Below are 16,627 nucleotides of genomic sequence, written 5' to 3'. Positions count from 1 at the left end.
AAAGAAGAGACAGACTGGGAAGGTTGGAATAAGTAGACCGGAAGAACCGGTAGGTGTATGTATAATAATTACATAACTGAAATAGTCATCATTTATTTGTTCGGGTATCTTTGCTGGCGAATAGAAAATAGTCAATTAAGTCCACTATGGAATTTAAGAAATAGGGTGATAATTTCCTGGGTGATTAAGGATCACCGTTTTCAATGCTAAAAGGTGGTGGTCAGGGATGTGGAATTCCTATAGCCCGACGCCCAGGACATGTTGTATGGGGTCAAGGGCAACAAGTTGTATTGTGTATTTTGTCCTTGGGACAAGTAGGCCCAACCCCCTACAACACAAACTCTTTGGCAGCCAGTTTACAGTAACACATTATGGATCAGGAAAGAGCATTGTCTGCAATTTAGGTAATATACGTGTCTGTGTGGTAATGCTCTTCCAACTTGTATTAATTGTCCATTAATGAAAAGCCTTTAATTTTTAGGGTGAGGGCTCCAAGTAAATGTTGTAAGCTCGGCCTGCACGTCTGACAGTGTTTACAGTATAAAAATGTGTACACACATTTTCAAAGTTTATCAATATGAGGCTATGTATAATGCTCCCAGAATGCTCTCTGATTAGATGCAATTATTTGCAGGGGTTTGGAAGCAAGCTTGAGGAGACTGTGTTTTCAAAATTAAATGTTCACTAAAAAATGCAAGTAGGCAAAAAAAAAATTGGGCTAAACTACCGTAAACATTTTGAAGTACCATTTCTTTGCAACCTCACTCAGTACAATGTGTTGATGTATGCTAGTATTTCCTAAAGATATTCATAATGGAAAATCAGTTTAACCAGTTTCAATAATATTGTGGCAAACAAAAAGAAACAAGCATTGGCAAAGCCAGCAGGTCTGAAATTGATGGTCAGCCTTTTGGTTTGTCAATATGTGACTTCTTTTGGCATGGTTTTTGTAAAACCTTATTGGTGTGGGAGCTGCTGGGCCCTCACCATTATAACAAACATTGGCAAAAGCAAACATTGTTTTTGGCCTCAAAGCACAGATTGCCACAGTTGTTCCTGGCACTGAACAAAACTACTTTGTGTGCCAATCTGCTCCTTGTGAAAGAGCAGAATGCTGTCACTCGCAGTGAAGCCAGCCAATAGACAAAGTGAGCGAGAGACAGACAGAGTTTTAATAAACACATAAGGTCAGGGTTAACGCCAGACCTAATTAGGGGTCCAATTGTTTAAGAAAGTCTCAAAAGTGCACCCATGGTATATGTCCTTGCATTAAGTGCAGAAATACAACTTTCCTGAATTCACAAAAATTTACAGAAGTAGGGCAAGAAGTAGTGAGCTACATTTTAGCGTGAACAAAAATGCATGGGTGGATTTGCTCATGCGAAAATCTGAGTGTTTGCAAGTTCACATTCCCTCCAACCACTTTTTTCCGAACCCTGGAAGAAGTTTCACAGCTGCCATTGTTAGGAGAAAGTTCCAACCTTTCTCAGTATGGTAAAAGATTAGCGAAGAGTGTGAAAATCCTTAAAACTTGCAAGTTAGTAGGTTTGCTCAGACTCCAAAGGGCATTCCAACCCGGGAACTATTGCTTACCACTACCTTCAGGCCCAGTCTGTAGATCTGTGGAAACATTGCAACATAAGGGAATGGCTAGTATTCACGCCCTACTATGGTACGAGCCTGGCATAATCAGAGAGGCTACATCAGAGATTTTAGATCATGAGATTGCTGTCATAATTTGTCGCCACATTACATGGCACAAAAGGGACAAGTAGATTTATTAAGCAACCTGCCGCTTGGACAAGTAGATTTTTATTAAATTCCACACCTCTAGGTGGTGCTGTTTTCTGACACGAGCAATGTTCCTGCTTCATCTTGGGCAGCTGGGCTAGGGGTGACCTTGTAGAACCTGAGCAGACTCCGTCTGAGTTCTTCTTGTGCAGTTCTTGCCTGCCAGCCAGGTCAGGTGCAGTTCTTCCTAGGGGTAGGTTCACACCTGGTAGGTGTAGTACAAATCCTTGACAAGCAGGTGAGTTCTTACACTCTCCCCCTCTCTCCCCTTTCTGCCTGTCTAGGAAAGTGGCTCTATATATACAACACCAAAATGAGGTATAGTGTGTATAGAGTCCAGGTGACCCCAGAGGTAGTCAGAGGTTAAAGTTAGATAGAACCTTACTCTCTATTTGTGGTAGTGTGGGCGAGCAGTAAGGCAGTATCAGAGGACAGAGTTAAGCATTTGATGTACACACACAGTCAGGAAATGAAGTCACAATCTCAAGAACTGAACTCTAGGCCAATTGTTTTTGTATAAAAAAATATACCGTTTTATTTTTAGAACCAAGCAAGCCTGGTGCTGGTAAGCATAAAATACTTTGCAGTAATAAGTTACTGGTTGTAAACAGTTTGTAAATGCAGTAGAAATTGTACTTTGTTTGATTTACAGGGAATGCAGTAGGTTGCAACACTTAGCAAATACAGTACATTGAAATGAATAGGCTTTTTCAGTAATTTGCAGGTAAGTTACTTTTCTCGTTACCTTTCTAACTCTGTGCTGGATACCTGGATTCAGCACTGGAACATTTCCTGCAAACAAGTAAGTAAATACGTTTTGGTTAATTGGACGATTTTTAAACAATATTTTTAGATTTCAAAACTCCACACATACTTTTTGGAGAAAAATTGTCCATGTTAACCTATAGAGGAAAAACAGGTTATCAGTTCACAGGTAAGTAATCGACTGTGAGAGTTAAGGTTCTGGGGTTAGACTCAGGGGTCCCCCAGGGTCAGTGATGCACTTTTGTTTCACCCTCAGCGGCACTAGGGCGGCCGGGTGCAGTGTTGAGGCCCAATGTTATCCTATGGAGGATAGGGGGTCTCCAGTTGGTGGCAGCTGGCAAGCAGGCCACTGGGTTGTGGGAGCAAATGGGGAAACAAGTAGGCACAAAAAGTGCACCCTCAGCGGCACTGGGGCGGCCGGGTGCAGAGTGCTCTTTCGACATTGGGCACCCTGTTGTTTTTTATGGAGAACCTCCGGTTTGAAGAAACACTGCAGTCTCGCGGACGAGGATCTTGTGGGTGCGACCACCACTTCAAGGGGTAAGTTGGGATGTCTTGGGGTGGTTAGGTACCGTTGGTTTGGGCACACAAGGCCGTGGGGCGCTGGGTGTAGGGGTGCCTTTTAGGGTCGGATTTTATTACCCACTCTGGTCGCTGTAGAGGGGATCTTCTGGATTGAGGCTGCAGGCATCGTCTGGAGGCTTGAGGCAGGTCAGGAGTTGCCAGATCTCGGGTCAGGATCCCCGGGGTGACCTCCTCGTGGTGTTTTTCCACTCGAGCTCGGGCCCGGTTCGGCGGGTGCAGAGTGGGCTGGATTCGTGGTATTCGGCCGGAGCCAGAAGCTGCAGTTTGAACAAATCCGGTGTTCACGGGAGAAGCAGTCTTGGAAGTGAAGGTAGGTCCTCCGGGGTTTTCGAGGTTGCTGTCTGCAGGACACACCTGGATTTTGCAGGAGCAGGTTCGCGGGGACACAGGCCTGTAGGGCTGGGGACAAGTCAGTGGGCGTCGTCCTCTTGTTAGCTGGCTGCATGGCTGTGCGGTCCTTCTTCTTCTTTTCTTCTTGTTGTCAGGCTGGATCTAAGGAAGCAAGGTTCAGGGTGCACCCTAAATACTAGGTTTAGGGGCGTTACAGGTAGGTAAAGGGCAGGGACCAATGGGTACCTTTCCTGGGGTGGGTATACCCCCCCCCCTGTTCTGCCACTCGCCAGTGGGAGGGGGCAGGAGCCTGTCCCTGGTTGGCTGGGTCCCCCATCCTCAAGATGGCGGGGACTCGTTGTTGTGCTTCCTCGCCTCCCCCACCTGAGGGGTGGAGTTGGCAGAGGTGGGCACACCTCTCTTCCTCACTTGTTTTTCCCACCGGTTCTCCCACCCAAAGTGGGGGCTGTAGAACCAGTGGGGACCAGTTGCTGAAAGCAGCAAATGGTCTGGAGAGGCTCACAAAGGCGGCATGCCTTTGAAGCTTCCTCTTCGTGAACCCTGCCCATCCTGAGGGAGGAGGCTTGGCACCTTGTCCCAGGATATGCATTGTTTCAGGCCCCCGAGAGCAGCAGGCTCTCGGCCCAGGGGTCCAGAAACAAGCATGGTTGGTGGCAGCCTAAGTAGCCACTCAGTCAGGTCACTAGAAGCTGATCAAGTTTCAGGGGGCATCTCTAAGATGCCCTCTGTTGTGCATTGTATATTAAATACCACACTGGCATCAGTGTGGGTTTAATGTGCTGAGAAGTTTGATACCAAACTTCCCAGTTTTTAGTGTAGCCATTCTGGTGCTTTGGAATTTGTAATGACAAACTCCCAGCACCATATACTCTTAATGGCAATACTGCACTTACAATGCCCAAGAATGGGCTTGGGCACTGTAGGGGCACAGGGCTCATGCCCTTGTGTCCTCACCACTGGAATATTGCACCCAGCTGGAGGGGTGGCTGATTCTAGGCCAGGGCAGTGTTTTGTTAGGCATGGCACACAGGGCTGTGTGCCATGTCGACTCTTCACTTTGTTCTGCACCAAGACACGCAGCCTGAAAAGGTGCAGGGTCCCTAAGGGTGGCACAATAAGTGCTGCAGCCCTTAGGGGCCTTCCCTGGTCACAGTGCCCTGGGAACCTATGGTACCATTTACCAGGTGGCCATCTGTGGCAAGGGATACCAATTGGGTTTGTTTTGGGGAAAGAACACAGGCCCAGGGAACTTGAATGGCAGGGACTCAGAAAAAGTGCAGCAGTAGCCAGGCAAGAATTGGGGGGGGGGGGTTACTGCAACAGAAACCCACTTTCCTACACATGCCCCACCCAGCCCAAAGGCCAGGAGACTCTGCCAAAGCTGGGAGAGTCTTCCTAGTCTTTCAGGCGAGGAAGAGTAGAGAAAGTGGTTTGAAAGTTGCAGGGCCTACTCTGCCTTGCATCCTTCTGTCCAGGTCAGTCCCGTTGGGGAGCTAGCCTACCTCAACAGTTTCAGGACCTAATTTCCAATGCTTCCAAATGATCATTTCCTAGCTCTTTAGTGTCTTCACACCATCTTTTTAGTTTGGGTTCAGAGGTGCCCACCTCTGTAAATTCTAACTTAGCCAGGGCTTACCCACAGGGGTCACCCACAGCTTGAGCAACCCCACCATGACCAATAGTGTCAGGGGGCTAGGCCATCATGCCAGGGATAGCGCTACCATAAAGGCTAACACCCAGCAGAGGCTACTGACAGATGTCAGTGCCCAGAACCACACCTTTAGCTCCTCACTGGTAAGTTAAGGGGCTACCTTACAGGCTTCTTGGGGTTCTGGTTGCCTGTCTGCTGTTTTAGGGTGGGGGGTCAATACACTTGGTAGTGAACACCCTTCCTCAACCCTCTGTTCTGCCAGCTGAGGAGCCACGAACTCAGGCTGGACAGTTGCCTGACTCGTCAGTTCTTTTGTTGGATGGGGGACTTTACCAGTGCCACTTTCCACTTTTGGAGTTCTACCTTACTGGGATAGAATCTCACAGGCCCACTGGAACTGTGGCTAACAGTTGCCCACCTTTCCTGCACTGTTTCTTCTTTTTCTTTTGCGGCTTAGCTGCACTAACTGCATGTTGAGCCCCCAGATCTCATGGGTGAGGTCTGGCATTGGACCAGCACCTCTCTTTGGCTTTACCAACCTCTGGGTGGTCATTCCCCTGGAGGCAATCAAGGGGGAGGTCTTTACTGACTATCACATTTCTCCATCTAAGGGTCCCAGCTATTTCTAGGAGCACTTCAGCCTCAGGCTTAACAGTGAGCCCCCCCCCCCCCCCCCCCCCGGGACAGGCCTTACTCTTTTTGTTTCCCCATGGACATTCTGGTTCGAGAGAACCAACCTGTCATGCACCACAGTGTGACTGGCACAGGTATCGCCCAGGGCAGTGGCTGGGATTCCATTCACCAGGAGGTGGTGTAAGTGTCTACTCCCCTCTGGAACCTCCAGCTTACCTCTTGGACCCATTTTCCAGTTGAAGGCTAGGAGGACTTCCTCATCTGAGGACCCCTCCTCCAAAGCTACACCGGCAACCCCTGGAGCTACACTAGTCACCCCCTGGAGCTGTACCATGGACTTTGTTTTTAGGACAGCTAGGGTTTGGTGTCTTGCCTTTTGACCACACTCTGTTGGGATCCCATCTCTGCTGGTACCCTGTTTTAGTTTGTGAGGTGTCTTTGGGCCCACCCTCCTGGACAGGATTTTGGGGGGCAGCTTGGACTCCTTACTTTTATCTGTAAGGGGTTCACTGTCTCCTCTGGGGAGCCTGTGTAACCCCTTTCTTTTGGTCACACACAGTGAACGTCCTAATTACCCTTGTTTTGACCCAGTGGTCTGCCTTCTTTCCCAATTCTTGGGGAGAAAGTGGACCCAAGTCCACCAGGTACTGATGCAACTTTTCATCAATGCAATTACTTAATATGTGTTCCTTCATAAACAGGTTGTAAATTCCCTTAAAGTCATGCACATTGTTTCCAGTTAACCCACCACCTAGTGTCTTTACGGAGTAATCTACAAAATCAATCCATGACTGTTTTTGGGTTTTGTGAGCCCCCCTGAATCTAATTCTGTACTCCTCATTTGTGAGTCCAAATCCCTCAATCGGAGTTCTCTTCATGAGGTCATAGGACCCAGCATCTGCCCCAAAAAAGGTCAGGAGTCTGTTTCGCCAGTTACCAGAGAACAGTTCTCAAAGGAGTGCCCCCCAGAAAGTCTTCATCACCCTTCTGGCTTCACAAGCCCTCTCAAAGGCTGTGAACCACTTGGTGATATCATCACCCTCCTCATATTTAGGGACAATCCCTTTGGGGATTCTAGGATTATAAGATTGCTCTTTATCTTTGTTATTTTGATTGCTGCCACCATTGATGGGTGCTAAACCCATCTCCTTTTTTTCTTTCTCTAGAGCCAAGGTCTGGACTCTAGATCCAGTCTTTTGGCCAGCCTTGCTAAAAGGCTGTCCTCCTCATTGAGGCTGCCCTCAATGTCCTCACCAGAACCTGAGCCACCTGTGTGGCCTCTAGGTCCCCAGAGTTTAACTATTGGAAGTAAGGGTACAGGGACTCTTTCTTCCCTAGGAAGTGATGGAGGTGGGTACCTATCTCCCTCCTCCTCACTCCTTTCACTCTTTGACTTGTCATCACCATGTTCAGAAGGGTGGGCCTTTGCATACTCAGCCAACAGCATCCGGAGCTTGTGTTTGGTTGGATGTGGGCCCATTGCTATGTTTTTAGTTTTACATAGGGACCTTACTTCCTTGAAAGACAAGTGAAGGTAATGGGTGAGGTCAAGCTCCTCAACCATGTCCTGTATGTCATCATTGTTATTTTCACTAATAGCTGGGTTCTTTTCTTGAGACATTCTAACAAAAAAGTGCTAACCCCTCTGCACTTGACTATAGTGACTCTTTATTTTCTAAAATTCTAAAGGTACTTAAGCAAGGCCCTAACAAGACTATTAGTAGTTTGGAAAAAATGCCAATTTGAAAAAATCTGAATTCTAAAGGCAATTTAAGAGTTCTGGCGTGTGATCAGGTGGTAACTAAGTGGTCCACCAAATGCAAGTTGTATATCCCACTGCTGATCCACCAATGTAGGAAAGTGGCTCTATATATACTACACCAAAATGAGGTATAGTGCGTATAGAGTCCAGGTGACCCCAGAGTTCGGCAGAGGTTGAAGTTGGATAGAACCCTACTCTCTATTTGTGGTAGTGTGGGCGAGCAGTAAGGAAGTATCAGAGGACAGTGTTAAGCATTTGATGTACACACTCAGTCAGCAAATTAAGTCACACACTCAAGAATTGAACTCTAGGCCAATTGTTTTTGTATAAAAAATAAACTGTTGTTTTATTTTTAGAACCAAGTAATCCTGGTACAGGTAAGCGTAAAATACTTTGCAGTAATAAGTTACTGGTTGTAAACCGTTTGTAAATGCACTAGAAATGGTACTTTGTTTGATTTACAGGGAATGCAGTAGGTTGCAACACTTAGCAAATACAGTACATTGAAATGAATAGGCTTTTTCAGTAAATTGCAGGTAAGTTGCTTTTCTCGTTACTTTTCTAACTCCGTTCTGGATACCTAGATTCAGCACTGAGACATTTCCTGCAAACAGGTGAGTAAATGCGTTTTGGTTATTTGGATGATTTTTAAAGAATATCTTTAGATTTCAAAACTCCACACATAAACATTTTGGAGAAAAATTATCCATGTTATCCTATGGAGGAAAAACAGGTTATCGGTTCACAGGTAAGTAATCGGCTGTGGGAGTTGAGGTTCTGCGGTTAGGCTCCGGGATTCCCCAGTGTCAGTGATGCTCTTTTGTTTCACCCTTAGCGGCACTAGGGCGGCCGGGTGCAGAGTGTTGAGGCCCAATGTTATCCTATGGAGGATAGGGGGTCTCCGGTTGGTGGCTGCTGGCAAGCAGGCCACTGGGTTGTGGGAGCAAAGCTCCTGGACTTTAGCTCAGGGGAAATGGGCACAAGTCGGAAACAAGTCGGGAAATGGGCACATGGAAACAAGTCGGGCACAAAAAGTGCACCCTCAGCGGTATTGGGGCGGCCGGGTGCAGAGTGCTGTTTCGACGTTGGGTGCTCTGTTGTTTTCAATGGAGAAACTCCAGTTTGAAGAAACACTGCAGGCTTGGGGAGGAGGATCTTCTGGGTGCGACCCCACTTTGAGGAGTAAGTTGGGATGTCTTGGGTTGGTTAGGCACCGTTGGTTTGGGCACACAAGGCTTTGGGGCGTCAGGTGCAGGAGTGCCTTTTAGGGTCGGATTTTCTTACCCGCTCTGGTCGCTGTTAGAGGGGATCTTCTGGATTGAGGCTGCAGGCATCGTCTGGAGGCTTGAGGCAGGTCAGGAGGCGCCGGATATCGGGTCAGGATCGCCAGGGTGACCTCCTCGCGGTGTTTTTCCACTCGAGCTCGGGCCGGGGTTTGGCGGGTGCAGAGTGGGCTAGATTCGCGGTATCAGGTCGGAGCCAGAAGCTGCAGTTTAAACAAATCCGGTGTTCACAGTAGAAGCAGTCTTGGAAGTGAAGACAGGCAGGTCCTCCGGGGTTTTCGAGGTTACTGGCTGCAGGACACACAGGAATTTTGCAGGAGCAGGTACGAGGGGAGACAGGGCTGGGGCCAAGTCAGTGGGCGTCGTCCTCTTATTAGCTGGCTGCACGGCTGTTCGGTGGTCTTTTTTCTTTTCTTCTTGTTGTCAGGCTGGATCTAAGGGAGCAAGGTTCAGGGTCCCTCCTAAATACTAGATTTAGGGGCGTTACAGGTAGGTAAAAGGCAGGGACCAATGGGTCCCTTTCCTGGGGTGGGTACACCCCCCTATTTTGCCACTCTCCAGTGGGAGGGGGACAGGAGCCTGTCCCTGGTTAGCTGGGTCCCCCCCTCCTCAAGATGGCGGGGACTCGAGGTTGTGCGTCACCTCGCCTCTCCCACCTGAGAGGCGGAGTTGGCAGAGGTGGGCACACCTCTCTTCCTCGCTTGTTTTTCCCGCCGGTTCTCCTGCCCAAAGTGGGGGTAGAACCAGTGGGGACCAGTTGCTGAAAGCAGCAAATGGTCTGGAGAGGCTCACAAAGGCGGCATGCCTTTGAAGCTTCCTCTTTGTGAACCCTGCCCATCCTGGGGGAGGAAAAAAGAGAAAGGACAGGGGAACCCTACTCACCAACGGAACCAGGGCAATGGTTATATAAGGGGTAACAACGATTCCTGTGGACTCATAAAAAAAATTATTCAAGCAATATAATTTGCACAATCTCAATAAAAAGAGGGTAGACTAATGTCAGAGGGCAAGGAACCACCAACACATTTGTACAATTATGACTTGTTTTATAAACACAACAGACTTATTATATACATTGTTTAAATTTACAATAGAACAGATATTTGTGCACTGTGTCCAAAAGTGAAAAATGGAACCTACTCGTAAGTGACAGGGTGTATATTTATATACAAGGTTTCCATAAATCTTAAAAGGCGACCATTCTTGTATAATTTCTTTGTAAACAGCAACTGTATATAATAATATGCGCTGGGCAATGGTTCGCTCTTTCAGCTTGTCGACGGCGTTTCGACCCTCTATCAGTACGGGGTCTCCTCAGGACTAGTGATGCAGGGACATCTGGATTGCTTAATGCGCAGCCTTGTGTAGTGATGTGCCACAAGTGAGAAGTGAAAGGGTATTACTCACAAGAGGACCTGTCCGGGTATTCCGTGTGAGGAAAGGCTGGCAGTCAGGGGTACGGTTTGGCCTACCGGCTCTTTACATCAACTCGCTATAGCCATAGCGGTATGGTTAATCCCTGGTAAGTACTGGAAACCGTGACAATGCACTGTGTAGGTCTGGATAATATTCTGTGCGCAAAGAATCACAGCATCTGTATTCCCAAGCTGCGTGAGTCAGCTTCAAGGTCGGTGTACGGTGTATGGCTATAGCGAGTTGATGTAAAGAGCCGGTCGGCCAAACTGTACCCCTGACTGCCAGCCTTTCCTCACACTGAGTACCCGGACGGGTCCTCTTGTGAGTAATACCCTTTCACTTCTCACTTATGGCACATCACTAGTTCACAAGGCTGCGCATTAAGCAATCCAGATGTCCCTGCATCACTAGTCCTGAGGAGACCCCGTACTGATAGAGGGTCGAAACGCCGTCGACAAGCTGAAAGAGCGAACCATTGCCCAGCGCGTATTATTATATACAGTTGCTGTTTACAAAGAAATTATACAAGAATGGTCGCCTTTTAAGATTTATGGAAACCGTGTATATAAATATACACCCTGTCACTTACGATTAGGTTCCATTTTTCACTTTGGGACACAGTGCACAAATATCTGTAATATTGTAAATTTAAACAATGTATATAATAAGTCTGTTGTGTTTATAAAACAAGTCATAATTGTAAAAATGTGTTGGTGGTTCCTTGCCCTCTGACATTATTCTACCCTCTTTTTATTGCGATTGTGCAAATTATATTGCTTGAATCATTTTTTATGAGTCCACAGGAACCGTTGTTTCCCCTTATACATCCTGGGGGAGGAGGCTTGGCACCTGGTCCCAGGATGTGCATTGTTTCAGGCCCCCGCGAGCAGCAGGCTCTCGACCCAGGGGTCCAGAAACATGTCTGGTGGGTGGCAGGTTAAGCAGCCACTCAGTCAGGTCACTAGATGCTGGTCGAGTTTCAGGGGGCATCTCTAAGACGCCCTCTGTTGTGCATTTTACATTAAATCCCATACTGGCATCAGTGTGTTTTTAATGTACTGAGAAGTTTGATACCAAACTTCCCAGTTTTTAGTGTAGCCATTCTGGTGCTTTGGAATTTGTAATGACAAACTCCCAGCACCATATACTCTTAATGGCAATACTGCACTTACAATGCCCAAGAATGGACTTGGGCACTGTAGGGGCACAGGGCTCATGCCCTTGTGCCCTCACCACTGGCATAGTGCACCCAGCTGGAGGGGTGGTTGATTCAAGGCCAGGGCAGTGGTTTGTTGGGCATGGCACACAGGGCTGTGTGCCATGTCGACTCTTCACTTTGTTCTGCACCAAAACACGCAGCCTGCTAAGGCAAAGTGTGTGAAAAGGTGCAGGGTCTCTAAGGGTGGCACAATAAGTGCTGCACCTCTTAGGGGCCTTCCCTGGTCACAGTGCCCTGGGTACCTATGGTACCATTTACCAGGGGCCCTCCTGTGGCCAGGGATACCAATTGGGGTTGTTTTGGGGAAAGAACACAGGCCCTGGGAACCTGAATGGCAGGGACCCAGGACACACCAAGAAAAAGTGCATCAGTAGCCAGGCAAAAAGTGTGTGTGGGTGGGGGGGTGGTTACTGCAACAAAAACCCACTTTTCTACAGCTGGCCATTGTAATGCAGATGCATTGCTTTTGTTCAAACTAAACCCGCTATCTGTTTCATCATATTGTACATCATCCTTTACCTCACATTCTAGATTCCGATTTTCTTCTCTCTCTCAGGTCTTGTGTTCCTCTGGCCATTCTTTAAAAAACGCTCACCTAGTGTTGTCTAATTGATTCACCACATCCTGCCACTGTACACCCTCTTCTCCGCTCATGCTTCTTGACCTTTGTATTGTTTTTACCTGTGGATTTCTTTGTTCTAAAGCACATCATTTCGACATCGTGACTTTGTCTTGTCCTGGCACATTAAGCCAGCTTACTCTGTCTTCTGATCAGAGTGCTTTCTCTTCTCTGGTGCACCCTAATTACGTTTTTGGTCCTCTTCTAATTTTTATGTACACCATCCCTCTTTCTAAAAATAATTCTCACTTTTGGTTTGCCTCCATCATGTCCATATGTCTCATAGTCACTCCTTGACTCTACTTCTTCACATGTTAATACTTTTGATTTCCTTTTCCCTTAAGAAATTCTTATAGTCTCTTCTTCCATGTGTTTCATGATTCCACTTGTCACTGTGTCCCTCCTATCTTTGCACATGTTCTCATCATCTTGTCAAGTTTTTTCCCTTCTTTCATACCATGACACTCACATTTTGACTTGCCTATTTTGTTTTTAAAATAATCCACAGTCTTGCATGGTCATGTTATGTATTATTGATACTTTTGCTACTGAAGATGACCCCAGCATGCTAATCCCTAATGCACCTTACACTACTTCCTAATACAGGATCTCTTTGCCACTCCTTCCCACAAAATACATCCAAAGTTTAGAATTCACCTTTTGACATGGGAATTTTCCAGTGATATCTTTATGAACAATGTTGCCCATATTTTAGTATGCCATTATATTTCCTCATATTATTGTAAACACTATCACTGTGCTTCTCCCATGCACCATTGAATCTCATTTGACTCTCTTCATCTCGCAGCTTTTGAACTGAAATCCTTTTACCAATTTTCTACTTGTTACATCTATCCTCCTGCCCTTTCTTCACCCTGCTCTCATTTCCTTTCCTTTTGTCTGCCCTCATGTTTACTACTGTTTTTGCTATTCGTTTCCTCACCATTCACACCCAACTCCTAATTACTTGCAAAATTCATCCTTATTATCACTTGCTCTACTATTGAGCACCAGGTTTCTGTGCCTTGTTTTAAATCTGCACATTTGTTGGCTTATTCCGGATTTTGCTGTTGTGTCTCTCTCTATTTTTCATCCTCATCACTTCACTTTTTTTTTTGCTTCATCAGCTTAATTAAATCCTCGACTTAATTGATAACCTACAGACAAGGTGTTCAAACCTCATCATAACCATTTCTTTTTCTGCAAGTATGACTCTTTTTATTATGATATTTTTTTTTTTTTTTTTTTTTTACTCTTGCCATAATCACTAATGTACTTCTGTTCATTTTGTTTGAAAGACTTTTACCGTTGACAATTTCTCTTTGAACAGCGTTCATGATTTATTTTTACAAATGTGCAGTATATGAATGCATCAGGAGTAAAAAAATAATCTATTCTCTATTTGTTTAACAGGACCACTTGTTGCTGCCTCAGTATTTTCATTAAGAAGCAAAGAGAAGGAAGATGTTTATCCTGTGGAGCATCAAGAATCTGAGCGAATACACAGTGGTAATCCTTTTCCAGGTGAATTATAAATGTTGAGATGTTCTTTTGGATATGTCTTACTGTTAATGTTATGTTAATTGTTAAACCTCTGAAAGCTCACAGAGGTACACATTAACACTTGCCCGGAGTGTGGCTGTCTACTGTCTGTGTGTTTCTGTCCCTCCATCTCTCCCTCTCCCTCCTACAGATACGAATGCACACAGACACCTATCACTGGAACAATTATGAGTGATCAGTATTATAACCTTCCCACTTGCCTCTCAATTTGTCTCATTTTCTCCAACCACTAGTTTTTATTTTATAGTTTAGGTCAAGTTTGTGGTGGTTTTTCTGTTAGTCTGAGATTTCCCAACAAATAATCAAGGCACTGTGAAGATTTTGCTCTGTGAGCCATTTGGGAATGCAAACAAGGGGCTTATATCTGGCCAGACCTATCGCTCATACTGTGTCTTACTGTACAGCTCAAGATGGCGACTAAACTTATGGAAATCAGAGTTGGGTACTCCAATGGTAACATTCTAGCTGAACTGTCAGACTACGTCCCACTGAACATGAACAAAAGTAAACTGACTGTTTTTAGCCCTGTCTGCCATCACTTTTTTTTGTACAAAGTGAGTCTCCCTGAGCAGGTGGGATATATCCAGACTTGGGTCTTGAGCTCGTTGTGCCTTGTGTCCCAAGCTGCACCTTAACGATGAGGGCCAGCAATTCATAGATTGGACTGAGTTTCTTATGTTCCCTTTCAGAGGCGTCCTGGCCTTACAGTTCATTCTGGAATGTCCTTTTATGGGCAGAGCCATGCCCAGTTTACATATAGTTGTATCCTGTCTGTTATTACCCAGAGAAGCTAAAAATTATAGAATGGGATTTATTTATGCCAGAGTAAGTACCAGTGGCTGACGTTAATTCAAGCATTCCGTCCATTATTTGTTTTGTGGTGTCTACATAGGAAATACCAACAAATTCATGTTTTGCAGATTATTCATCAAGGTCAAAAGAGGTGCCCACAGACTGTTGTCCCGTTGATGCTTGCTTAACATAATTGTCAAAGAAAGTAACTTAGTTGTGCCCCATCCCCACTAGCCTTTCTGGCATCAAGGCTATGCAAGTGTAAGCCTTGTGTTTTTTAATCGCCCTTATACCACCAAAATATTGAAACTTTAGTTTCCCTCTGGTTCCTCTCTTTATTGAGTTTCAGCTAAGGAAGAAAAATTGACTCCTGGTTGACTCTATCAGTTGAAATCAATAATTAAACATTATCGTAAGCTTAACAGTTGCAAATTCAACCTGTACTCTCTTACATAGGCAACCATGATTAAAACAAAGGGCACGCCCTTAAGCTTCCTCACTTGCCGCAAACTATAACCTGTGCCGTTTCACTTTGTCCTAGAGGTGAGAGAAAATATCCATTCGTTTTATTTGTCCTGGACTGATCCGTACTAGCATTTGTAGATCCCACAAAATTCTGTACCCATTCTCAAGTTTAAAACTACTAACCAATCGCACTGTAGGTAATTGAATCTGGATTGTCTGTACCATATTATGAGCAGCTGACCCTCCTTTGACTCTTTTTGAAATACCCTGTAAAACCAATGATTTTTCAAACAAACATAAGCCAGTTTCTCGTTGTGTGTACCTATGCTGTCCTTTAGACAATCTGGATTACCCAGAAAATAGGGATTCGGATGGATATTTAAATAGGATGGATTTTGTATAATCTAAGAAAATTCCAAACTTTTAGACGAGCATGGTACAGTAAAGTGGATTTATTTTCAAAGTTTCTGGTAGAGTAACACATTTAAAGAAAACAGTATCTCTTTGTGGGTAAGGCCATATGAGCAAATAAGTCACAATTACTTATTATGCCCTGTTGACCAGTCGGAAAGCTAACATATCAGGATCTGTTTGTTAACAAAGGTTGTCTGGCCCATGCTCTAGTATGAATGGCCTTTGCCTGTTCGAAATTGCTTTTACTTGTTCATTAAACAAAAGAAAAGGCCCTTTTTTTTTCCACAGAGTAGGCGAATTCTTTCATCAACTAAGTGAAGCCAAGCCTATTCTGGATGTAACTGTTCTGTTGTTGCTTACTCTAGCTTTGAAAATTATGACTGTGAAAGAAAGACCCTCTCAATCACAATTTCACTTGCACTGAGCAGAATGAAATTTAAGTGGGATGAATTATCGGACATTAAACATGATGTTAGCTGCCTGCATCTAATTTCCTCTAAATATTATATAATGCATTATACTAGGGAAGAGCCTCTTTCCAAACACTTCAGAATTCGGCAGATAAACAATTTGGTTCTCAAACAGTGTGTGAATGTAGACGTTTGTCTATGATTTGCTAATTTTTACCAAGGCAAAAAGTAAAGAGGATCATTATTATCATCGCAGACCTTTATTTGCTTATAATTAAATCATCAGAATCAAGAAACATTTTGGTTGCAGAAGCAGATATAAAAGTGCATGAGTGTGAATAAAATCAGGCGTACCTATCCAGCTTCTCCTTGACATTTTCCAAGGCTAACAATATGTCAATAAAGTTCATAATGCAGTAAAAGCAGACTTGCATGTCCAGCTTCCCCTTAAAATGCTACATAGGCTAATTGTGTGTCAAAGTGCATGGTACGACAAAAACAGACATAAATATCCAGGATCTCCCGAGCTTTTTGAGGAAGCAGCAGCATACAGGCCTAATAACACATATATTGGCAATGTAAAAAATATATGAAATATTAAGCAAAAAAGATGAGTTTAGTCAAAGTGCATTGTGCCCCAGGAACGCATGCAAGAAGAAACTTACTCAAAAGCAAGTTGCATCAACAGATATCAGTTGAAGATGGTATTATTCTTGAGTACATTGTCTAAAGCTTCTAGATTTCATAAAAGGGACTAAAACATCATTGTAAATCTTTTATAAAAATATCAAAATAAAATAAAATGGAACATGGATTGACCAGAGGTATCATTGCAGGGGCACATTCCAGATTTGAGGTTGAGCCGATAGCCTGATGGGAAACAGAGCAGGTATTTGATCATATCAGCC

General features: G+C 44.9%; 1 protein-coding gene across 10 annotated transcripts in view; it reads left to right on the top strand.

Moving 5' to 3' along the window:
* Positions 1-16,627, top strand: part of LOC146818007 (uncharacterized) — a 202,823-nt gene that overhangs the window by 9,381 nt on the left and 176,815 nt on the right. For all 10 annotated transcript variants that reach the window (XR_014963043.1, XR_014963042.1, XM_085611492.1 and 7 more), the window contains one exon: positions 13,489-13,599. Coding sequence is in view for 8 of the 10 variants with exons in the window: in XM_085611492.1 (XP_085467618.1) it covers positions 13,489-13,599 (111 nt within the window). In the remaining 2 variants the exon portion in view is untranslated. The remainder of the gene's footprint in view (positions 1-13,488; positions 13,600-16,627) is intronic.

This window comes from Triturus cristatus, chromosome 6 (genome assembly GCF_964204655.1).
Source record: "Triturus cristatus chromosome 6, aTriCri1.1, whole genome shotgun sequence".
Classification (NCBI taxonomy): domain Eukaryota; kingdom Metazoa; phylum Chordata; class Amphibia; order Caudata; family Salamandridae; genus Triturus; species Triturus cristatus.
This window is presented reverse-complemented; position numbering and strand designations above follow the sequence as displayed.